The sequence below is a fragment of the Eubalaena glacialis genome, chromosome 13 (genome assembly GCF_028564815.1).
Source record: "Eubalaena glacialis isolate mEubGla1 chromosome 13, mEubGla1.1.hap2.+ XY, whole genome shotgun sequence".
NCBI lineage: Eukaryota > Metazoa > Chordata > Mammalia > Artiodactyla > Balaenidae > Eubalaena > Eubalaena glacialis.
In genome coordinates, this window is record NC_083728.1 from 71,665,252 (window position 1) to 71,691,670 (window position 26,419).

The 26,419-nt window shown below is 45.1% G+C and overlaps 1 protein-coding gene across 1 annotated transcript in view; it reads right to left on the reverse strand.

The window, feature by feature from the left end:
• Positions 1–1,324: 1,324 nt before the first annotated feature.
• GPR139 (G protein-coupled receptor 139) overlaps positions 1,325–26,419 on the reverse strand; it is a 39,737-nt gene continuing 14,642 nt past the window's right edge. Inside the window, exon 2 of the mRNA XM_061209677.1 lies at positions 1,325–2,259. Coding sequence (XP_061065660.1) covers positions 1,325–2,259 — 935 coding nt within the window. The remainder of the gene's footprint in view (positions 2,260–26,419) is intronic.

The window sequence follows — 26,419 nt, forward strand, 5'->3', positions numbered from 1 at the left end:
GGGGTACATAGGAACCTAATGTAATCAAGTCTGTGTGTGTGCACACATGAGTGGTAGTTCCCAGGGAAGCCTCTATTAATTACACCCTAGAACTGTTCTGGCCTTGGACAGACAAGAGCAGAATAAATAAATTCGTATTTTATTATTTTGCAAAGGATCTGGGTTAAATAGCATCACCAAAAACTGGCACCAGCCTTTTGAGCCATGTGCATCAAAGGGCAGACACGCAGACAACATGCATACCTTTCCACTGCCATTTGCGGCCGAATGGCAACGCCAGCTGGACAGTGGGGCAGAGCTGAGAATGTCTCCCTTCACACCTGGAGAGCTACAGTTCCTGACCCTCAAAAATTAAACCCAGTTCCAAAGTCACTTCAAATACAGTTTGGTGACGGCTTCAGCAAGCAAGGAGGCAGGGTTGGCAACTCTACACATAAAGGCTTCTCCAGGAAGCTTGACTGGCACCGCCACAAGAAGCTATTCGAGTAAGGAGACCGTACACAGCTGACACAAGGATGGATTGAAACAATGGCAAGAGTGGGCTTTTTTTTTTTTTTTTTTCCTGGGCTCAAGAACTCCTCCTATATCCCCACACACCAGGCAGGGTCTTTGTTTTGGAGGAGCTGGTTAAAACCTACACATAATGGCAAATAGAAAGGTTGCGTCTTAGACCCCAGGTCTGAGTGTCGTGGTTATGTTGGTTAGGAGCCTTTTCACAGAAGCTCTGACCAGAGTTTGAGCAAGATCCAATCCTCCCTTGCACCCACAATCTCATTCTACAGACAGGGGTGCCAGGGCCCCTTCAAGACCAAAACCCTCACTAGGACAAAGGGCACCTTGGAAAATTCCCGAATTGGTCAGCATCGTTAGCTGCTGGTAACAGCACAGGGAAACGATGGATGACCTCAGCTCTTGGAAGAAGAGTGTGGGCTTAGCTATGTGCTACCGTGGCTTGATGTGTCACATACATGAGCAGTTTCCAGTGACTGTGGATGGTGCCAAGGCTAAGTCATAGACTATTTCTCTACTGTGTGTCCTTAACAGGCCACAGGATAATGACACAACCTCCAATGACATCTTCAAACTGGTAGGAACTTTTGCTGTCAGCATGACTTGGTAGAAATGAATGCATACATGAAAACAAGATTCATGCTTTTCTCTCTTCTCCTCCATCTCTCCTCATCTACCAGTCTGAGAGTTGCTCAACCTGTGGAGACAGGAAATCAGGTTAGCACTCTTAAGGAGAGCTGTTCAGCCAGAGGATGGGCCACATTCCCATCTGGAAATGGATTACTCAGAGACACTAGGTGCCAAACCTCTGAGGTCATGGGGATACCTTTATAGGTTTTCCATTTTTGTCGTACTGGTACACCAGCATCTTGATACAGTGTGAGTTGGCCGGTGAGATCCAAGGGCTACTTGTTATGGAAAAGTTATGGTTGGTGTAGAACTGTATCGGTTGCTTCTGGCACTTGAAGAAGGCCTTGAGGGTAGCGGCCGCCATCTTGCGGAACCGCTTGCTGATGAAGCAATAGAGGAAGAAGTTGATGGCCGTGTTCAGAAGGGCCAGCATGTTGGCAATGTCGGACATAACGTGCATCAGCCAGCGGTTCTGGATGGGCGCCCCATAGAGGTGGTAGAGGATCATGATGATACGTGGGGCCCAGAGTGTGGCAAAGATGGAGGTAATGGTAAACAAGATGGCAGTGGTTTTCCCTGTGGAGTAGCCACGGAGGCGAAAATTGCTCTTCCGCCTGAGCTTGTATACAATAATTGAGTTCAAGATGAAGAAGATGGAACAGGGCACCAAGTACACAGTGAAGCAGTGAATCCAGATAAGGACATGATGCACAGAGGTGCTGATGTAGTCTTCAGTCCAGATGTTGGGCCACCAGTAGTAGGGGATGCTGGTCAGGAAGCAGGTGACATAAACACTTACAATGACTTTCCGGGTGCGGGCTGGGTAGGAGACCGTGTGGTACTTGAGCGGGTGGCAGACAGCAATATACCGGTCAATAGTTAATGGAACAGTAATCCAAATTGAGGTGTGGATGGATGAGAATTCCAGCACTTCTATGATCTTGTCGGGAACCTGAGGCATCTGCATGTTCAAGATGAAATCTTCCAACAGGAAGTCCACGAACACAATGAAAAAGAGGACCAAGATGTCAGCAGCAGCAAGTGCCAAGAGATAGTTGTAGGAGGACTTCTGTCTCCTAGCCACCAGCTGAGAGAGGATGATCACGGTGAGGATATTTGCTGTGGAGAGAAGAGAATCTGGTTTACATCTGAAGCAAGATGACTTTATTGGCTACTAGGGGCCCCTAGGCATAGTGTGGTAGGCACTCCCACGGAAATCAAAGGGACTGAACCCATGCTCTTGAGGGACAATCTCTGCACTGCAATTGCACCTCATACAAACATCTGGATGCTATTTTGACAAAGTTTCATGTTCACATTGTACTTAATTTGTCCCTCACACAGTCATGACAGTGGTGCTGCCATTGTCCTCACTTCAGAAATGAAACTGGGTCTCAGAGAACTTAAGGAACTCACTTAGAGCCACAGAGTTAGCCATTCATGGTGACAGGGACCAAACCCAGATCCTCTAATCCCCGGTCCTGTGCTCTTTCTTTTGTCTGACTGCTTGGAGAATATGGGGCTGGGATGGCATTTCCTGTTTCCCGTGCTCAAGTAGGACATTGGACTATACAACCTCTTAAGAACCTTTAGAACTTGGATTTTAAGACCTTTCTTTCTTTCTTTTTTTTAAATTTAATTTATTTATTTAGTTATTTATGGCTGTGTTGGGTCTTCGTTTCTGTGCGAGGGCTTTCTCCAGTTGCGGTGAGCGGGGGCCACTCTTCATCGCGGTGCGCGGGCCTCTCACTATCGCGGCCTCTCTTGTTGCGGAGCACAGGCTCCAGACGCACAGGGTCAGTAGTTGTGGCTCACGGGCCTAGTTGCTCCGCGGCATGTGGGATCTTCGCAGACCAGGGCTCGAACCCGTGTCCCCTGCATTGGCAGGCAGATTCTCAACCACTGCGCCACCAGGGAAGCCCAAGACCTTTCTTTTTCTTTTTTTTTTTTTTTTAATTTTTACACTTTATTTATTTATTTATTTATTTTTGGCTGCGTTGGGTCTTCATTTCTGTGCGTGGGCTTTCTCTATTTGCGGCGAGTGGGGGCCACTCTTCATCGCGGTGCACGGGCCCCTCACTGTTGCGGCCTCTCTTGTTGCGGAGCACAGGCTCCAAACGCGCAGGCTCAGTACTTGTGGCTCACGGGCCCAGTTGCTCCGCGGCACGTGGGATCTTCCCAGACCAGGGCTCGAACCCGCGTCCCCTGCATTGGCAGGCAGATCCCCAACCACTGCGCCACCAGGGAAGCCCGACCTTTCTTTTTTAAGTGGGTTTAGAATTGAAGGAATGGAGAAGATCATGACCTTTAGATTAATTTAAAAATAAATTATATTTATTTTTAGAGTAGGTACACATGGTACATAATTAAAGTTAATAGAAAAGTAAAATTTCCTTCCACTCTTATTCTCCAACCACCCAAGTACCCCTCCCTCAGGGCAATCATAGTTAATAAATAATCTGTGCTTATGCATGTCTGTATAATATGTGTGTATATAGTTTTTGCAAAAATAGTAGCAATATATTATTTTTCTGGGGGTCAGAATTGTTTTGGAATGCATCCACATAATTCTGATCAGTTTTAAAAAAGCAAATGTCTCTCTGAATAAGATACATCTGGAAAGTCATTAGGGACTCACTCTAAAATGATATCCCAATGGATAACATCTGGAAGTCATTCTACACATTTATTCTCATTAACTCACAACCAAGCCTGAAATTTGAACATTATTAATCCTAGTTTGCAAACAAGGGTCTGAGAGAATTTATGTCCCCTGTCTGAAGTGCAGTGGCAGAGCTGGAATCCAGGGCTCTCTTTCTCGCATGTGCCTTTAAAATTATTTCACAATAGTTCACATGTGAAAATGTCTTTAATATGCACACCCTGGTGTATTCATCACTCAGGTTAAACAAATTTTAACATTTTGCCACATATGCTTTAGTTCTTTTTAAATAAAGAAGCGACACTATAGATGCAGTTGAAGTCTTCTTTGAAATTGTTCCAGCCCATCATTTCCCTTCCCCCTTTCCCCGCCAGAGGCAGCCACAGTGCTGCGGTCTTCAGGGCCACGTTTGCATACTCTTAACTTTCTTTTATACAGAACCTGCCACTCTACATGCCGCTTTTTTTCACACAACAAGTTGCTTGTGAGACCTGTTTTTTTTGATACATGTAGATCTATTTCACTCATCTTAACAACTATAGAGCAATTCCATTAATAAACTTACTGCAATTTATTTATTCATATATACATAGACATATTTATACATATACACACATATGTCTATATATGTATATATGTATATATACACATATTATGTAGACATATACATCTAGCTGTCTATATGTGTATATATATACACATATACTATGTAGACATGGATGTGTGTTTGTATATATATATATATATATATGTATATATATATATATATGTATATATATATATATATACATTTAAATTGGTTTCAATACCTTGATATGACTCTCCATGAGAAGCAGCTATGTGTCACAGTTTCTCTCAGGTAGTATATACATATGTAGAAGGGTGTTTATTATGTTTTAGAATATGTGCATCTTCATCTTTACCAGATATTGCTGAATTGCTCTGTAAAGTGGTTTTACTAATCTGCACTCCCAACAGTAGAGTATGAGAGTTCCAGTTGCTCCATAACCTCTCATTACTTGGCACTGTCAGGTTTTTTTGTTTGTTTATTTAAGTCTGTGCTGTCCTTGTTCTTGCTCAAAGCACTTTGAAATAACATTTTGAAGTGGTGGAGAGTTAAGGTACCAATTATATTAATTATCCAGTATTCATTCCCAGTGGTTTAGAGCATTCAATACCCATGCTTTAAACCACTCGGCAATATCAATACTTCTAAGCGGGGGTGGGGGTACCATGTGGGTATGTTACACCCTGCACAATAAAGAAAAATTATGAGTAAATTTTACTTTAAGTCAATACCTACGAAAAGAGGTCCATTAAAGGAAAATTCTTTATATTATTAATTCTGAAATTTCAAAAGTTTACTTATGTATTCAACAGTGTTTTTCCATACCTACTATGAGCTATGCCCTGGAAGGAGATATTGAACAAAATAGACATGGTCCATCTTAACTTCATGGAGCTTAGAGTTTACTATGCAAGAAAAGCATCAACCGAAGAATCACAGAAGAAAATGTGTAACTGGAAGCTCTAGTAAGTGCTATTAGTGATCAGAAGAATCTTTACTGAGGAAGTGATGTCCAAGCTGAAGTTTGGAGACCCAGTAGGAGGTAAATAGGCAAAAAAGGTGGTTGGAGAAAGTGTTTCAAGCAAAGGCAACAGCATGTGCAAAGGCCCTGAGGTGGGGAAAGCATGAAGAGTTGAGTTTATTAAGGCAAGGAATACTCATATTGATTTCTACTTGCTTTGTATACATTTGTGCACTTCATAGCTCTCTTTTATTAAACAGCCTGTTGAAAAGTGTTCGAAAATGTCTTATTCATTTAGAAATCCTTTCAAAAAACATCTAGCATCTTCCTTCTATGTACATGGGCCCAAGATGGATACAAATTGGTATTGTAGACATTCAGAGTCTCCACTCAGCGAGTGTAGAAACAGCATGCAAGGGGCTGAGTATTAAAGAGACAAACAAGAATACACACAGTGATACAAGAGCCACAGGTGCATAGATACAAAATGAAGGGCAAAGGCTTTGGAGGAGGTTATGGGTCAAAATTTAGGCTACTCCGACCTGACAGTCAGAGTTTCATGGAACTCAAGCTGTAAAACCAGGTCTGATGCTTTCCCATCAAGCCAAGAGCATCAGGGCACAGTGATTTAGAATGTGGAGTTTGGGGCCAGGCTGCCTGGGATTCAGTCCCGGCTCTATTATTTATTGACTCTTTGGCTTTGGGCAAATTTATTCAATCCCGCTGTGCCTTAGTTTCCTTTTTTATAAAATAGGTTTAATAGGGTTATTCTGAGGATTAAGTGAGATAATTTTTATAAAGTGGTTAGAACAGTATCTGGCATGTGGTAAGTTCTGAATGAATGTTAGTTCTTGACTGAGAATCCACTCATTCAACAATTATTAATGGAGCATTTACTATGTGTCAGGCACTGTATGAGGTGATGGAGATGCAGGAATTAACAAAATGGACAAGTTCCCTTTTATCATGGGGCTTATAGTATAGTGGGTGAGAGAGACAACACATAAATACAAAAATGTACAACAGAATTTCAGATAGCGATGCTATACAGAATAAAACCAAGGGATGAGACAAATTTTTTGGGGGTGTAGTTTTTTAGATTGGACATTTGAGTTCAATTAAGGATGAGGAGAGGGGATCTGCCATAAAAAGATCTGTGAGAAAATAACTCTAAGCAGGGGGAATGGCAAGTGCAAAGGCTTTGAGGTAGGAAAGAACTTGGTATTCATGGAACTGAAAGAAGGACTCTCATCGGTCCTATTATCATCCCTATTTTACAGGGGAGGAAACTGAGGCTTGGATTTTTAGATTATCTGTCCATAGCCACAAACGGAGTAAGTGGGAGAGCCTGAAGTTGACTTCAGCTCTCTCTGACTTTATGGCATATCAAGTTCCACTTTGTTTCCAGCCGGGGGAAAGTGATTCCTGTTCTCTCAGTTGCCCCTGACTTAGAAAAGGGCCATCATTTCTCAGAACCTCTTTTTTTCATTCATTAAACAATGCCCACACACTCTCTCATGTCCCTGCTCTGCTCCCCAGCTTATAAGGGGGGTAGGAATGAATAAATGCTGGGGTCTCCCCAGAAAAAAATGTGATACAGTCATCCTTTAGTATCTGCAGGGTATTGGTTCCAGGACCCTCCTGTGATACCAAAATCTGCGGATGCTCAAGTCCCTTAAATAAAATTGTAGAGTACAGATGGCTCTCTGTCTCCGTGGGTTCCGCATCCACGGATACAGAGGGCTGACTGTATATATTCTGCAGAGAGTCACTTTTCACCACCATCTCTTACTTCCTCATCGAACCCTGTTTGTAATGTGGTGCTAAAAATTTTCCATATCCAAACTCTTCAAAAATATTCCATCTCCAACTAATTAATGCTTTAAGTCAGGCAAGTCTTCAACTCCAAATTAAATTTCCAGCTATTCATATTTGACATTTCCTTAAGTTTCTAGTAATGGCGTCTCTCGAGAAACTAACGCGCAGACATTGAGTTTCCCATTTCTTTCGTGCAGGTCGGTTTGCTCCCAAGGCAATATCAAGAACACTTAGAACATCCTTGGCATGAGAGAGATATGTGAGCCACAGAGACCCAGAGGGGAATGGAACAATGCCTGTGTATTGATTTTCTGAAAAAGAAATGAGAAGGTAGAATTTTCAACTCTCAAGGTTGGCATTTGCTATAATTCCCCACATTGAAAAATCCTTTCGTTTCCACCGTGATAGTTCTTTCCCCAAAGAAAAGGAGTGGTGTTGACAGGGTCTGTGTGTATTTATAAAGGATGAATAAGCTAAGAAACCCAAGTCATCACCACCTGAAATTCCATTTCTCAGCTTTTTTCTCAAATTAACAGGCCCAAGAATCTGTTGTGTGGAAAACCAACCAATCCCATCCAAGCAAGTCCACGTGAACTTCATGATCAAAATGTCAATGCTTCTAAAAAGCAAATCTTTTCTGTCAGTGGTGTCGTTGGACAGGTTTAAGCTCCTGGGTAATATAAAGCCCATGTTTTGTGAGTGCAAAGCTTCTTGTTATTATATTCTTGGGGGAATTCATTTCCTATACTTTGCAGCTTACCACGCTCAAACTTGAGAGGATTTAGGGAGTAGCTAAAAGATCAACACAGGTTGGGCTGTCCGACCCCACCACTGGATGGTTGACTGGCGCAGAGGGAAAGGGTCAAGGTCTTCCAGAGGTATTTTCTGTGTCTGTGAGGACTAAGAAGTTCCTGCAGATTCCTTGGAAGAGCCCTGACTGGGAGTTCTGAGTTTATATCTCTTAATTCTGCTACATTTCTTGGTTTTTGTTTTTTTTTTTTTGGTCTTTGAAAATTATTTTTTTCAATTACAAAAGTAAAATATACCTGTAAAAATTAAACATTATATCAGTGTATAATAATATTATTAGCTCACTTTTATTGAGCATTTACTTCTAAGCCTCTTACACACATTTAATTTCATTTAATTTTTACAACCACCCTATGAGGTTGGAACAATTATCTGAGAGCATCGAGGCTTAGAGAGGTTATAAGTAACTTGTTTGAGGTCACAGAGCAAGCGAGTGGTGAGCCAAGACATTAAGCCAGGCTTTTTGTCTCCTGAGTTTGTACATGTAACTATTACATTAGACACTGGAAAGTGAAAGTCTGTCCGAATCCCATTTTCTAGAGATATTATGGTATCTAGTCTCTTAGACGGTCCCCAGTGAACCATACCTCCTGGTATTCATGCTTTTGTGTAGTCTCCTCCCCTTGAATTGGAGCTTGTCCTGTGATTCACTTTAAAAAAAAAAAAATTTATTTACTTTTGGCTGCATTGGGTCTTTGTTGCTGCGCACGGGCTTTCTCTAGTTACAGTGAGCGGGGGCTGCTCTTCGTTGCGGTGCGCGGGCTTCTCATTGCGGTGACTTCTCTGGTGGCTTCTCTTGTTGCAGAGCACGGGCTCTAGGCGTGCGGGCTTCAGTAGCTGTGGTACGCGGGCTTGGTAGTTGTGGTACGCGGGCTTGGTAATTGTGGTACACGGGCTCAGTTGCTCCGCGGCATGTGGGATCTTCCCCCATCCAAGACTGGACCAGGGCTCGAACCCGTGTCCCCTACATTAGCAGGCGGATTCTTAACCACTGCATCACCAGGGAAGTCCCTGTGATTCACTTTCAACCAATAGACTATTGTGGGAGTGACACTGCATGACCAGGTTGTAAGTGGGACTTTTGAATACTTGCTTTGGGATGCTCCATCTTGGAGCCCAGCTGTGAGAAGGCCAAGCCACATGGAGATGTCGTGTGTAGGGACTCTGGTTGAAAGCCCCAGGTGAGCTCGTAGCCGACAGCCAACATCAACTCTCTGTCATGTGAGTGAGCGCTCTTGGATGCCCAGCTCCATGGAACCCCCAAATAACTGCAGTCCCAGTGCCCTGCGGCTGCCACTGCGAGAGACCCTGAGCAAGAGCCATCCGGCTGAGCCCAGTCAGCCTAAGAACCAGGACAAATAATCCTAAATGGCTGTATTAAGCCTCTAAGTTTTAGGGTGGTTTGCAATGCTGCAACCAGAACAGAGGTTTATTAACCATTTGGTGTTTGTATCTCTAGGATATTTATATGCCTATAATTATAAATATAATTAGTAATATGATTATCACCACAAAATGAGATCATACACTAATACTGTTGTGCAAGTTGGTTTTTTATTTTCTTTTTTCTGTCTCTTTTAAAAAATTATTTATTTATTTATTTATTTTTGGCTTCGTTGGGTCTTCGTTGCGGTGTGCAGGCTTCTCATTGCGGTGGCTTCTCTTGTTGCAGAGCACGGGCTCTAGGTGTGTGGGCTTCCATAGTTGTGGCACGTGGGCTCAGTAGTTGTGGCTCGTGGGCTCTAGAGCGCAGGCTCAGTTGTTTTGGCACACGGGCTTAGTTGCTCCGCGGCATGCGGGAAGCCCCAAGTTGGTTTTTTTATCAATTAGAAATAAATCATGGATTTTTTCCTATGTCAATAATATTCATGAAATATTCACTTATGGCTGGACATTACTTATTTTATTTTGTTTTATTTTATTATTTTGGCCACCACAGAGCTTCATTAAACATCTTTGCATATTTCTGTAGAATAAATTCTCAAAAGTAGAAATGCTGGCTTAAAGGGTAACACACATTTTTTCCCTTCCTCCCTCTCTCCCCCCTCTCTCCCTCCCTCCCTTTCTCCCTCCTTTCTTCTTAAAGGCAGCTAATAGAATTTGTAAGAAGGGAAAGAGCTCAAGGTGAAGCTACAAAAAGATTTAGGTTAGACACCAAGAAGCACTTTCTGACTGCAGTGGCAGTTACGTGGACAAGAGCCGGCCACTGACACCACGGCTGTTGGGTCCACGCAGGTCTTCTGCAAAGAACACAGAGCTGTGTATCTGGGCTGATTAAATTCCTGGCGTTACCTTCTGCAAATCCTCTTTCTCTGCATCCTAAACTATATTTTCGTGAATTTCCAAAAAGAGAGCCATTCACCCCTTTCAGCCACCATCCCCTGTGACTTAAATGCATCCCTCCCTCCTTCAAGGTGCCTATCTTTTGTACTAGAAGAGTCAGCCCTCATGTCCTACAGACACGTGGTGACCCTTGACATTGTGAGCCATTCCAGTGGTGTTATTTATATGGCTGCTGGAAGGTGCCTCAAGGACATATTTTTAGGAAAAGCAATTTCTAAGCCTCGCAGGCAAGAAGTCAGCACTGCCCTTGTTTAGATCAGCTGGGGAGTGGGGACTGAATTGGGTGATGGGGCATTGCTCTTGAGGGCGGTCATCTCCCTTACTGTTACCTGCTCCAGTACAGGTCTCGGAGGGATCTTGGAGCAGAGAAAGGGGAAATAAGATGCTGGTGCTGGCTCTGGAAGCCTGAACCAAGCCGCTGCTGCTGTCCCAGCTACCCCGTGGTGGGCAGGGCACCAGGTCGCTGCGTCCAGAGGGGCCAGAAGGGGAGGGAGGCGTTGCCCCGACGCAGCAGCTGCACCCACCGTGCAGAGCATCAGGCGAGTGGTGGTAGGTGACGGGGCTCCTCTGCTACACAGCTGATGCCTTCCCCAAGGAGTCCACCCCCGCGGCGTTCGACGATTACAGCGCCCGAAGTGCACCTGACTGGCGCGCGGTGAGCCCGAACCTGTGGGACGCGGGGCCAGGAGGAGCACGACCGTCTCGCACACTCTCCCACCCTCAGACCAACGTCTTTGTCATCTGTGTCTCCACTGCCAGAGAACGTGCGGCACAAGTGGCATCCAGAAGTGTGTCACCACTGCCTGGAGGTGTACATCCTCCTGGTGGGCACCAGGAAGGACCTGAAAGCTCAGCCTGACACCTGCGGCGCCTCAAGGGCAGGGCCAGGAGCTGGCCGAACACATCCATGTTGTGCGCTACCCGGAGGGCTTGACCTGGCGGCAGGACGGCCCTCAGCTTGCAGGCTGCCTCTGCCCCACCCCGGACAAGTTGTGCCTTGGTGGCTTGTCTGCCCCCAGCTGAGCCTGAAGGACAATTCTCGCACCCCTGGGGGTGGTGCTCCATGAATGCCTTTTTCTCCTTAAGGAGGCCCACAGGGAGGGGGCCTTGGGTTCTGCCCCACTCTGCTTGGGGACACCAGGTATTCTGACAGCTCACCCAGGCCGAGGTTGGCTCCCTCCCCAAGAAGCCAACCCTTGCCCCTCCCCGTTTCCCCCGCACAGACGTTGGTGCCTCTGTGCTGCATCCTCTCAGGTTAGGAGCTCTCAGCTGTCCAGTCCCTAACAACTCCCTCACTGCTCTTTGACTGGTTCCCCTCCAGATGCTCTCTCCCCTCCCCAAAGAAGGAGCCACGGAACCCAAGGACGATGAATATGCCCTAACCTACTCCCACATGCCCAGGTCTTATGCATTTGCTGACTGACTCAGCCCCCCATGCCCCCCCCGCCCTTTCCTACCCCATCAGCATTATTAAAATCTCCTGTCTCCAGCAGGGGATGGGGGGAGATGATGCTGACGAGACTTGGTGTTCAGTCTTTTTGACCTCTGTGCATGGTGCCAGGAGGTCTTCAGGAGGTTGTGCCCTGAGGGCTTCTAGGAGAGGAGCAGGGAAGGGTTTCCCAAGGGCAGCTGTCTGTCCATGTGGTCCCAACCCCAGGCACTGCCCGCTGGCCAGTGGCCAACCTTGTCTCCCATTGTTCCACTTGCTCCAGGGCAGAAGCCAGGGAACGTGGAATGTACTTCCTGAAGTTGGCTATTAGGGGCACGAAACTGACTGTGGACTAGTGGGGTGGAGGTCAGGCAGTGGGGCCCCAGCTCATGGGAAGGCAATCCCTGAGGGATGGCTTCCAGGTTCCTGGAAGGGCTCTGAAGGGCCATTTGTTCTTTTTGCTCTTTGCAGGCTGAACTTCAGCCCACATATCCAAGTACATAAGAACCTATCATAGGACTTCCCTGGTGGCGCAGTGGTTAAGAATCTGCCTGCCAATGCAGGGGACACGGGTTTGATCCCTGGTCCAGGAAGATCCCACATGCTGTGGAGCAACTAAGCCTGTGCGCCACAACTACTGAGCCTGCGCTCTAGAGCCCGTGAGCCACAACTACTGAGCCTACGCTCTAGAGCCTGCGAGCCACAACTACTGAGCCCACATGCTGCAACTACTGAAGCCAGTGCGCCTAGAGCCCATGCCCCACAACAAGAGAAGCCACCGCAATGAGAAGCCCGCGCACCGCAACGAAGAGTAGGCCCTGCTCGCCGCAACTAGAGAAAGCCCCCACGCAGCAATGAAGACCCAACACAGCCAAAAAATAAATAAATAATTTTTAAAATTCTCACTTAAAAATAAAAAAAAAGAAAAAAAGAACCTATCATAGTTGGAAGAGGTTGTGAAGTGTAGTGATTCATCTCCCTGAACCTCAATTCCTACATCTGTGAAATCGGCATTGATATCAATAGCACCCTCATAGGTTGTTAGAAAAATGGAGGAAATAACGTGTAAAATGCTTAGTACAGCCCCTGGCACACGGTGAACACGCTGCAAATGTTAGTTTTGTTATTTTCACACCTGGCCAGTTCAGTTCAGCGACAATTGTTGAGCTAGAGGCCAGACACTTTGCTGGAAGCAGAGCTGAACAGGAGAGAGTCTGAGCTCTCAAGGAATCCATGGAAGATTCTCGTTTACCTCCATGGATCATTCCAGGCACTATAGTCCTGTCACCTTATCTGGAAATTCTTCATTCCCAATTCCTCTAGCTGCAGCTGTGTCCCACCAACAACCCCCCTCTATTTTTCTCTGCTTGGTGGAGAAAAACATTGGTCTTTATCTATGGAACTATACCCTTAAGAGCCATTACTACATGATAACTCAGTTGTTTCTTGCATTCTCTGAAACAGCCTTTGTTCTTTTAAAATTTTAGTTCTTATTTGATAGCTCTTTAATTTTCTTTGTAGCTTTATTATCATGCCCTTCACTGTTATTTTTTTTGTGGAGACCCTACTTGTCACCACATTTAGCACTTGAGTGGATCCTTTTCATAGCTAGGAACGGTGTTTCCTTCTTTCTTTGAATCTCCCTTTCTAGGATCTCCTGCCCAGGGTGATAGCGTAGCCTGAAGCAGGGATGACAAAAATATTTACTCTTCAATTGACTGGTAGGGGCTGCTGGGCGCCATGTGGAAACGTGTTCCAAAACCACACCTGGGCTTAGCAGTGCTGTAATGAATTGGTGATGCCTGCCTTGGTGGAAGAAATGCTGTGGATTTGCCACGAGGAAGTCTTGGGACCTGGATCCATGGTGCAGTTTTCATTTTTCCCAGAACTTAATAAAGTAGTGTTTTCCAGTATAGACCAGGCCTAGTTGAGACCTAGCAAGCCTGCCCTTGTGGTTGAGTAGTCAGCAAGAGCTAAGATGGCTGCCACCCCAGGGCAGTCTGACTCAGGGCAATGGGGAGAAGTGAGTCATCTGCCAGGCTACAGGCCAATCAGTTGGCCTTCTCTTGACAGTAAAATTGCTTCTGGCTTTTTGACTAGGCGCAGCTTCTTTGGGTAAGCATGATAACAACTAGATTCTCAACTGGGAAACCACATTCAAGTTGGCCAACAGACTCAAAAGTTTCCAAACCATACTTCTCAATGCCAAGCTTCATTTTCTTATGACTACCATACACTGAGCACCTACTGTGTGCTGGGTGGCTCTGTATAGATGAGATGATTTTATGAGATTTGCTGATGAACAGTTTTACTTTCAAAGTTATACATTTAGTTTAAATGGTATTAGAGGAATGTTATTTTTCCATTTAGGGTAGTGATAAAAGCCTGTTTATAAAATAACTTGATCAAAAAAGTGAATTGACTTAAAGAAATATTTAAGGAGATGACAGTGCAAGCAGAATGTAGGCTCTCATCTCGATTTTACAAATGAGAAAAAACTAATATTCAGAAAGGTTTAGCCACCTGTCCAAGACGGCACAGCTGGTAAGTCAAAGAAGCATCTGAAAGCACTTGATGGTGCCATTCTGGGTCAAGTTTTGTACTAAGTGATGGATGCGACTGTGTTTTTTCAGCTCTGGGGGTTTGTCACAGAGACAGATGGGGGCAGGGCTTGAGGTGGCTCTCCAGCAAACACAGAACAGAAGAGTTATCAGAAAGGACAGGCTCCTTAAAGTGAGAGGCATGAATTCTGAAGTCTGGAGGAGCTGGGTTAGCACCCCAGATCTGCACATTTCTTGCTGGCACTCTTGGGCAAGTAAACGCAAGGAACAATCAATAAAATGGGAGTAACGATGGTGTCCAGTTCAGAGGGCTGTTGTGAGGATTAGAGGGAATCTCACACACACACAAAGCTCTTAGCACGGCGCCTGGCCCAGGGAGAGTGTGCAGTATAAGTGGTCACAGTTATTGTCTGTGAGTGTGATGACCTGTGATGTCCTGTGAAGGTGACAAACTGAACCAGGCGAAGGCCTGGTGCAGGGGAAGCAGCGCCCGCAAATCTAGGTGGGGCTTCTCCTGGTGTAGTTCTTGAGGATGGGAGAACTGGCTGTAGAAAAGACCTCTGACTTGTTTCTCACACTCGGTCAGTGAAAGTGTCCTTCATGCTGCTGTATGTTACAGACGAAAGTTGTTAAGAGAGTAAACCCTAAGGGTTCTCATCACAAGGAAAACATTTTTGTTTCCTTTTCTGCTTTTTCTTGTTTCTCTGTGAGATGATGGATGCCAACTAAACTTATTGCGGTAATCATTTCACAATATATGTAAGTCAAATCATCATGCTGTACACGTTAAGCTTACACAGTGATGTATGTCAATGATATCTCAATAAAACTGTGAAAGAAAAAAGAAAGCATCTTTAGCCTTTCCATTTTTGTTAGGAGACCCCTCGGGTTAGACTGAGTTCTCACATAGACGCTTGTGTGCTCCTGGACAAGCCGTTTCCCTTCTCAGAGCCTCAGTTTCCAGATCTGCAAAGTGAGCCCGTTAATAATAAAGAAATAATTTAAAAAATAGTATCTTAGCTCCTATTTGGTAAAGGTGGGCAGGGGTTAAACAGGCACACAAGACAAGGAGAGGCTCCCAGGGAGAGCGAATAGCATGTGCAAAGGCAGGAAAGAGGAAGGTCCTCAGGGCAGCTAACTGTTACCGAGTGTTTGCTGTTTGTCAGGCCCTGAACTCACTTCTTCATATACATGAAGCATATTTCATGTCTACAATATCAAACATTATCTAATATTATAATATATTAATATAATATATTATTATATTATATTAAATATAATATGTTAAATATCCAGTATGTAATCCTTGCTAATAAAGTAGGTACTATTTTCATCCCCTATTATAGATGAGAAAGACTGAGGCTCAGAGGGTGAAGAAGTTGACTGAGGTTGGATGAAAAAGTGTCAAATGCCTCTTCCAGTTCTTCCATTCACGCAGACCTGTAATACAAGGGCTGAGCACATGCAGTAATAACTGGTACATTTATTAACAACAGTTCCCTTTATTAGGCACTTGCTATGTGTGACTCACTTGCTAAAGGTTTTACTGGCATCAAATTTAATGCTCACATGACATAAGGAGATAGATGCTATTAATATCCCCATTGTAGAGATGAGAACACTGAGGCTCAGTGGGTTAAGAGACTGGCCCAGATCAGACATCAAATGTATGCTGGATCCAGGATTCAAAAACAATTTATTAGACTCTAGAGCCCATTCAATGCACCTGCTCATCCAGATGCTTCCATCATTAGCTTGAGGGAACTGACCATTAAGTAGAAATGGGTCAGTATTTTCTTTGTTTCTTTTTCTTTTTTAACAGTGTGTATCAGCTGGCATGTATGGTGGCATGAGGTAGCTGAGGGAAGAATTCCCTTCAGAGGAGTTGTAGGTCCTTCAAGAACACCCGCCACTCCCAGTCCCTGGGAATAAGCGAGGGTAAAGGGACAGGGGGTTCATCTCTGCCTCTGAGGGTCTAATCGCTTCCTCCAAGTCCCAGGCTTACCACCGAGACCCTCTCCATGGCACCTCCCGATATGGAATGGTGCTTGCGCTGGCTAATTCTCCCTGGGATTCACCCCAGGTGCACGGTTTCCACCCACATGGCCGTCCCCAGACTTGCAGCTGGTGGCTGCCATGTGCACAGGATGCTCATTTGTTTTGCTGTTTTGTGGACCCAGAGTGATGGTCACTGGGTGTCAGGGGACCAACAGGAAGTCAGAGGCTTCTGGGCTCTTCATCTGGAGTTCACCGGGGTGTCAGAGGCTTTTGTGGCTCTGCTCGGGTTGTTGCTGTTTGATTAAATGTCTTGCGCTAAGCACCATCCGTCTCCCAGTGGCTGCCGGGGGTAGGTATTTTTAGCTGTGGGCAAATAGCTTATCAATTGTGCATGCAAAACTCAGCCAACACAAAGCCTTCATTCCTGTTGCCTGTCTTCTTCCACGCAGGCAAGGACAACAGAAGAATTAAAGGAGGTTGGCACTCATTTGCTCATTCCACAAACATTTACTGAGCTGCCCACCATGCACCAGGCACTGGGCCAGGCACTGTGGATGCAGCAATGTGCAAACACACAGGTGGCGTGAGTCCACATGGGGCTTACGATCTATTTTGACAGAGTTGAGGTCTGCTCTGCTACCTACTAACTCTGAGGCTTTTGGTGAGTCACACATTTCTCTGGACCTTTTTTCATTCAAAAAGCATGTGCTGGGCATATACTATGTGCCATTCACAGCACTGAGGTTGCTGGTGTGGAGAGACAAGTCTCTTCCCACTAGCAAGCGAGGTAGAAAGGGAAAGAGGTTGCACGACCAAGCAGCGAGCATGACCTAGGTGGTCCAGGCATTTTCTCGGGCCCACAGGAGAAAGTGGCAATGAGTTCTGACCTCGGGGCCTGGGAAAGTTGCACGGAAGCGTGAAGGAGGAGCTGGTGGGATCCAGGACCCACATGGGCAAAGGAAGCAGGACCGTGGGCAACACAGTCAAGAACTAGGAACATAACAGATAAATTAAACAAATAATTCTTCAGCTAATGACCCAAGCTGTCTTTCTAGCCTGAAGGCTTCTCTTCCCAGGGGCCACTTCCTAGGGACAGCTGGTTGCCCTGCAGCCAAGGCCATGTATAAACTGCAGCAATCAGCTGTCACTTCGCACCTCCAGCTGCTTTCTAGTATTAGGTCTGCATCAAGTGTCTCCAACTTAAAAGAAGGAAAAGCAATACCATGTGATGTCAGGAAAAAAAAAAAACACTCACTATTATATACAAAGGTCCCAGAACATGTTGTTATGGTTAATCTACTTACGCAGGGTTCCATTGCTATAGACACCACCAGTGCTGACCACAACTATCACAACCATCACTTTGATGATTTGGGAGGCACTTCAGGGACTCCCAGTGTCATCCCAGAATGGTAAGAGGCAAAGAGTACAGATTCCGGAGCCATGCTGCTAGGGTTCAAACCTGCCTGTGCCACTCTAGCTGTGTGGCCTTGGACAATCTACTTAACCTCTCTGTGCCTCAGTTTGCTCATCTATGGAAAGGATGATACGGCACTTATCATAGGCTTTTGTGAGCATTAAATGAATTGATATATGGAAAGTACCGAGCACAGTGCCTGGTACCATACAGGCTATATAATTTTACCATCATAACTATTAGGTTAGACATCCAGAAGAGCAGGAAGTGTGTTTGCTTTTCTTATTACTATTAATATATTGCCAACCTCTTACACAGTTCTGGGCATATGGTAGGTGCTCTAAATATCTGTTGAATGAATGAATGAATGAATGACTATGAACATAGATTAACATGGCATTTTAGACATGCAGAAGGGCTTTGCCATAGTTTTGAATAGACTGTAAGACTGCTAAGTGTTTACTGCAGAAAATGAGTCAGGTGATGTGATCAAGGGTAACTGGAAATTAATTGGAAATTAATTTAGTGTTCACTGTGTGAGATCTTTTAGAGACTATCAGCTTCTCCAGAAGAGGTTTTGTGCCAGAATCTTCCATGTGAATCCAATTTCAGCTCAACATAAATTTAGTGATGCTCAACTATGCAGCCAAGCCTGGATCAGACTCTCAAGGAGTACAAGACCCTGCACTCAGGGTGCTGAGATCTTACTGAATAAGTCATCCCAAGGCAGCATGAGGAGTCATTCAAACTCCCTGCTACCTTCAATTGCTCTATGCCAGGGCTTATAAACTCAAATGGCACAAGGGACCAGTTAGGTGACATCAATGTGTGAGGTGAGCCTGCGGGGGCCTTTAGTGAGCTGCCCAGCTTATACCCCCTTTCAAGAGGGCAGCCACTGTTTAGTTCCACCTGGTGGTTTCCCAGGAGGGAATGACAGCCAACTGTGGCCAGGTCATCCAATGTTTCAAGAGAGGCTTGCAAGCAACACACACACACACACACACACACACACACACACACACACACAGAGGGTGGCCCATGGGTTTGAGACCTCTGCTCTGTAGCAAAATCCAGTGTCTTTGCACGGCCGACCAGATACCTCCCACACCATCAGCGCCCTTCTACATCCCATGCAAATGCTCTTCACTTTACGAGCTGTTGCCTAAATGTGCAGTGCTCTTTCTTAGCTTTGTAGCATTGTATGGGCTATTTCTTCTGCCTGGAATGCCTTCCCTGCCTACACCACTTTGCCTGGCAGACTTTTTATTTTTAAAGACTTTCCTGATCTCAATGCACTGAGGTAAGCACCTCACTGGGTAGAGTATTTAGAACATTTTGGTACTGATCTCCTTTAAAATCTTTATCACCCATTCTCTGGAAGGCAGAGACTGTATCTTTTTTCTCTGAACCTTGAGGGCCTATCACAGGGCAGTCAAAGAGTATGCACTCCGTCAACGTTAGAGGAATAAAAGTGTGACAGATGGATGGATGGATGGGTGGAAGAATGGGTTACCCAAGGCACTCTCTGTGGAGCATTCATCTGCTGGCTGTCACTTCTGTGGTACTCCATTATATCCATGATGACTTGATCTTATCCCTTCCCTCTGTCTTCTCTCTAAACCCAGTCTCTCTAGGTAGCCTCTCGGGAACGTTTTCCTGTTTCCTCTTATGATGGCTGATGGATCTGGGCTCAAATTCCCCATTTACTTGTCCAGGCATGATCTTAACTCAGTTTCCTCACCTGTGCAATGGGGAAAATACCATTTCCCCAAAGGGCTTATTGAGAAGACTGAGTAACTTCATATATAAAAGCATTATTACTATGCCTAGCATCTAGTATGTACTCAAAAGTATTATTCATTTCTCTATTGGGTGTGATAGTTTCTTTCTTAGAGCACTGACTCTTTCCCTTGTTGGAAAGTGGGGAGCACCGATTCTGAAACCAGACTTCGTGGGCTTGAATCCCAACTTTGCCATTTCCTAGCTTTGTGATCCTGGCTAAGTTACTTAAATACTCTGTGCCTTAAAGTTCCTCATCTGTAAAATGGGGATAATGATACCTGTCTCTTAGGGTTCTTGTGGGAATTAAATCAAGGGCTTAGAAGAGTATTTGGCACATAGTGAGTGCTCAGTAAGTGTTAATTTTGTTGCTCACCAACCCAACCCAAGAGACTCAGTGGTGAGGAGGATTTTGCATATTCACCAAGACTACTCAGGCCGACTTCCAGCCCCTTCCTTCTATTATAGATATTGACTCCCTGATGGATTCAGCCACCTTGCTACAGCCGTGGACGTCATAGTAAACCCGAGGAAATGGTTTCTTCCTTTTTGTGGCTCCTATCCTGACAGAAGCCAGATAGATCACCAGAGAGAAGCTCCATGACAGCAGGAGGCATCATGCTATGGGAGCACTTAGGAAGGGGTAACGAGTCTAGCCTAGAGGATCACGGAAGACTTCTTGGAGGAAGTGGCACATGTGCAGTGACATGGAGGAATGGGAGCCAGTCGAATGACTGGGGAGCAAAGTGTGTCAACAAGAGGGGACAGAATGTGCAAAGGCCAAGAGGCGAGAGAAAGAGGGTGGCCGTTGCAGCAGCTCAGCTCATAATCTCAGCATGGAATGGAGGCCGCAGACTGGGGGCTTGAGGGGCTGATTCCAGGCTGCAGATGTGTCTTTAAGATTTTTGAATCAGTTGCCATGTTTACAAATTGGAGTATTTCATGTCCAATTGAGGATTTGAACTTCTTTTGAAAATCAAAAGGGGAGGCCACACTGGGCCCACATTTCCACTTGGGGCTACCCTCCAGCTCAACAAGTCCCCACGGGCCTCACTCATTTCTGCCATCTGCCTGCCCCTGCCCGGAGCTGGGGAGGGAGTTGGAGGGAGGCCTGGCGAGAGAAGAGGTAGAGAAGTAACAGCACTTGATTCTAATGATTCAAACTGGGTTTGAGTTGAATTTGTCCTGAGGTGATGGAGATTCATTGAAGGGCTTTAAGCATTAAAGGGTTTTACTAAGTAAGATGCCTGTTATTTAGACGTCCTTGAAGGTAGATGAGGGGGGTGGTGGAGAACGGAGGGTCCTTTATATAACTCATTGAAACTTTCAAACATGGGTTGGTATTGTAGCTTCCTCCTATATAAAATTTGACAGAAGCAGCAGAAATGCTGAGAGGTACCATCTTCCCGCATAACGTGTCCCCTTGCCCTCTTAGGCTGGCAGGGGAAAGTTCCATGGGATCTGGATGTTCAAGAACACTGGAAAATTCTCTGATGTACACCACCTGGCTGCACTTTCTCCAAGGCCACCGTCCTGGTGGATGTTCTGTTCCACGACGGGACCTGCATTCTCCCAGCAGATGCGGGGTTGAAGCGGCAGCACCTGTGCCAGAGGACATGGACGGACAGAGAACAGGCCATGCCCAGAAGACAATGTCTGATTACCCGGGGGCCTCAGGAAGCAATTTTCTCTGGTTGGAGAAATTGTTTTTTGTGCCACACAGCCAAATTACATGTAGGTCAAGGAGGTGTAATTATATGGAAATGGATTTATGTTTGGGAACTTCTAAAGACCCACCTCTGCACACTGGGAGGTGGCAGAGAGAGAGCGTAGCTTCCATTCTGCCCAAGCTGGGTTCAGCAGGTGAAAGTCAGCTTGCTTCCTCGTGATTTTGAGGGGGTCTCTTTCTTTTCTAGCTTGGGGACACACACCTGAATGTCACAGAAGAAAAGAAGCAGTGCCCTTCCTAGTGCTGTGGTGATGAGCGTGGGCACTGGATCCAGATGTGACTCCTACCGGCTGTGTGACCCGGGGCAAGTTACCTAACTTCTCTGTGCCTCCATGCGCTCATCTGTGAAACGAAGCCTATTGTGAGGACTAAATAAGTCAATGCATAGAAAGTGCTTGCAAAAGTTAGGGCTGCATAGTCGACACCCCTGGGATTGTGGCCTCGGCTCCCTTCTCCATCCCATTTCACTCACCACTCCTGCCTTCCCTCTGTCCCAGTGGAGAGGAACCAAAGCACGTGCAGCTCCCCAAACAAGCCTCACTGTCTCCAGCTCTGGGTCTCTGCCTATGCAGTTGTCTCTTCCTAGAACACTCCTCATCCACTTTGTCTGGTGGACCCTTGTCCTTTGACCCTTCAGGAGTCAGCTTGTCCAGCCCCCTGGGTTGATGCCCCCCATGTTTTGCTGTAGCCCTGCTTATGACAAAACAATCTGCCTCCCTTTTTTTTCTGAGCAGAAATATCATTTCCAAGAGAGGACAGGGAAAGTGTCAGTAGAAAAGCAAGTGGTTTTTTTCCCTCCCTTTAGAAATAAGAGAAAATGTAAATAATAATAGCAGTAGTAGTAGCAATGGTGATGATGATGATGATGAGTGATTCTATACCTTTTTCTGCCATGAGGGAAGTTTTTTTTTTTTTTTAATAATATTACTATTTTAAAAAATTCAACCCAGCTCTCCAGGCTGTACTTTTTTTTTTTTTTGTCTGCATTGCACGGCTTGTGGGATCTTAGTTCCCCAACCAGGGATTGAAGCTGGGCCCTCAGGAGTGAAAGCATTGAGTCTTAACCACTGGACCGCCAGGGAATTCCCGGAAGTGTTTTTTTTTTTTTTTTAACATCTTTATTGGAGTATAATTGCTTTATTTACAATAGCCAGGACATGGAAGCAACCTAAGTGTCCATCAACAGATGAATGGATAAAGAAGATGTGGCACATATATACAATGGAATACTACTCAGCCATAAAAAGAAATGAAATTGAGTTATTTGTAGTGAGGTGGATGGACCTAGAGTCTGTTATACAGAGCGAAGTAAGTCAGAAAGAGAAAAACAAATACTATATGCTAACACATATATATGGAATCTGAAAAAAAAAAAAAAAGGTTCTGAAGAACCTAGGGGCAGGACAGGAATAAAGACGCAGACAGAAGTGGTCTTAGTAATAAAAAGAATAGCTTCCAGTTAGCAATCTATTATATGCTAAAAACTGTGATAAGCGTTTTACACTTAATAGTCACTGCTGCTGCCCTCACTTTAAAGGTGGGTATTATTAGATCCTTTCTATAAAGGAGGGAATTCAGGACTGGGTTTAGAGACTTGCCCAAGTTTACACAGCTAGTAAGTCACAAAGCCAGGATTTGAACTCACGTCTGTCCAACTGCAAATTGTTAACTGCTACACTCTTTAAGAAGTCAGAAGGCCTTGGGACCATTGCTTCTAATGACACCCAAATCAGCTGCAGGACAGGCTCTGTGCTCATTGGCCTGCTGGTCTGCCTCTGACATGGGCCCCATCCTTGGGTGCTCCTGACTCCAGGGTGTCCCAGGGAAAAGGGCCTTTCCCTGCCTGCCCAGGGTTTTCCAGAATGAAGAGGGCACTCCTTGGTTGTACAGGGAAGGGATGGGCTACTTTCTTGACAGAGGGAACTACAAGTACAAAATCAAGCCAATGTGAAACCATGCTGTGTTTGCAGAACTGTAAAATGACAGGCTTGGCTGGCATGTGGACCGCAGGGAAATGAGGTTTGAGAATTCAAGTCTCCAGTGTGATAACCTCAGAGAAATTGCTTTGCAAACGCCCAGGGTTGTCGTGGGGAACGAAGGAGACACTGCACGGAAGCGGCTTTGCAAACTGGAAAAGCGTTAGGCAAATGTTAATTATCACAAGATATTTCGGAGGAGCCTAATTGGTATCGGGAAAGAGAGAGCAGAAAATTAAAATACCTGCTAATTTCTCTTGAATCCACATTCTCAAAAGAATTCATAAATGAAAAATTCTCATTCCATTGCTCTCATCTTTTTTTCAGGTGAGTAAATTGTAATAGATTTTGGACTCTAATAAAAATTCAGTCAATTTCCTGGTCATTATCAATTACACTAGCAGGTTTTGAGACTTGCAGTAATTTTTGTTGCCCAGCCATAAGGCCACATCCAGCTAATTCTTTATCCAAATACTTCTTAGATGCACCCTGTCTCTTCTCTTTCCTCTGACACTGGGGTGGAGGACAGGTCTATGTCTCCTTCGTTTTGGGACACATTCTTAGTCACTAGCACAGTGTCTGACAGATAGTAGGCGCTTGATAAATATTTGTTTAGTGCAGTATCCAAGTCTAAATGGCATCATATTATACCTGAGTTACTGCAGGGACTTTTTAGCTCCACCCTGGCCCCTGCCCCTCTGTTCCCGAAGCCATTTGTCTACATTTGCTCAAAACCTCAATCCATTTTCCTCAGTCTAATAAAATACTATTGGTAAAACTAACTTAACTAATGTTACATACTAATGCTACTAATGCAGAGTCCAAATCTACAGTTTAACCGAAACACTAAGGTAGGAAACTAAACAAAGAGGTGAAACTATTCAAGAAAGCATAATTATTATTATTCTTATTTGCCGATTATACAATAGTATGCTTAGAGAACTCAAGACAAGTAGTCAAAACTTTATTGGAACCAGCAAGTGAGACCTCAAGAGGATCAAAGCCCAAACATAACAGCAATGGCTGATCAGAAAATGGAATGGGAAGAAGATTCCATTCACAGCATTCTAAGCGCCCACAGGTGGGGAGGATGGCCTCCTTTGCGATGACTCTGGGTTGTACTTTGTCTCCTGGGTTCCGAAGCAGCCCTGCTTGTGCCTGAAATTTCCCTAAGTCTCTCACAAAACTGATGGAAAGTGCTATGGAAATCTCCATCCCTTGCTGCAGCTAACAAGGAGTGCACAGGCTCTGGCTCCCAGTGTCTGGGTCAGAAACCTGTCTTTGCCATAGCATTAACTGCGTGACCTTGAGCCACTTAACAACTTACCATGTGCCTCAGTTTCCTTACCTGTAAAATGGGGTAATAATAGAATTTACTTCGTGGGGTTACCAGGATTAAATTAGTTAATTCATGGAAAGGGCTTGAAACAGTGCCCAATAGGTAGCAGGCACTCAGTTAATGTCCATTATGATTCTACCATCAAGGCTTCAGCAGTCGTGCTCTCTAAGCTTCAGCCGTGGATACTGCCGCAGGGGGGTGGCGGAGGAAGTGTGCCTTATTTGACTGAGGATGTGGGGCTTTCACATCATCCTGAGTTTTTCTTCAGAACAGCAAGTTATTACATTACAGGGTAATAGGTTGAACCATACAAAATGGACATTTTAAAAGGCAAAAAGTGGCCAAAAAGTGGCCTAATGATTTTCAATTTACTTGTTTTGCCTACTGGACTGTGTATGTCTTGAAAGCCTGGGCAAAGTTCATTCCTCTTTCTGGTCCCCAGTCCTTGGCAATGGTTCTGATGCTGAAGGAGGTGCTCAGCGTGCGTGTGTGATGAAGAAAAGACTTGTGGTCAGAACACACATAGCATGTCCATCCCCGACGGGAGGAAGGGGAGTTCCAGAGAGCAGGGGCAAATATCTGCCCCGATAGCCACACCCCATCCCCAGCACTGCCCCCACCCCAGGATGGGGGTTGATGCCTTCCTCTCTGTCCCATGGTACACAGGCTCCCTTCTAGTATATCACACTCCAAGCTTCACATTGATGTATCTGCTTTTTCATCTCTCCAACTAGACTGTGCTCTCCCTGAGGGCAGGATCCCAGATCTATTTGTGGCACCTTAGGAAGCACTCAGTTTTCAGATGAATGAATACTGGAAAGTCCTAGCAGGATTCAGTGGGGTGGCTCCATTTGTGGGGACTCATTCCTATCTTTAACAGCTTTGTATATTTAGTGAAACAAGGAACCCTTGGTTTGAGGTCCAAGGATGTAGCTTTGGTTTTTCAGGCCTGCTTACTAGGAGTAACTTGGGAAAGCTATTTGACTCCTCCTAACTTCAGTTTCATAATGGATGAGAAAGCCCTTTGCAAATTTTAATTCACTTTGCATATTGGCCAACACTATATTGACATTAATGGCTATTACTGATGACTCTTGTTAAGCATTAGAAACAGAGCCTGGCACATAATAGGTGGTCAATAAACAGTTACCCCATGGACTAGATTTGGAATTCTGAGCACTTGATTGAATTGAGTCCACTTCTGGCTGATAAAGGAGACCTTGGAAGGCTCTGGAAGACGGCAGAGTTTTCCAGGGAGTTGTTTCATCACAATGTGCCACTTGAAAAAAAAAGAAGCAACTCAATTTCCTTTTTGTAGGTTAGGTGTGGGGTGGAGAGGGAATTCACCTTCCTGTCCTTGCTTAAAAATAATTTCAAGTAATTAAACCATCTGCTTGGGGAAAGGGCAATGTGGACGCCGGGAGAGTCCTTGATCATGAAGGAAGACATAGTCCCTCAAAATGCCTGCAAAGACCAGGCTGGAAAGGTGAACCGAGGCAGAGGTCTGTAGACACAGCATTTGTCTTCTCCGATGCTCTGAATACCAATGTCCACTGCAGGCCCAGCGGCAGCACAGGCACCAGCAGGGGTGCACAGGCTTGTCACAGCTCAGCTCTGCTGCTCAGTGGCTGAATTCTCTTGGGCAGCTCACTTGACTTCTCAGAGCCTCAGTTTCCCCATCTGCCAAGTGAGCATAGAATTTCCAAGCTCACAGCCACTGCTGTGAGGATTAAATGAGGCATCGTGGAGAAAACGTTTGCTCTAGTGTTTGTCTCAGAGTAAGTGTTCAATAAATGGTAGTGGTGGTGATGATGATGATGATGATGATGATGATGATGGTGGTGGTTATAGTCAAGATGTTTTCTTCAGTCTCTTCAAGATTAGTAAGG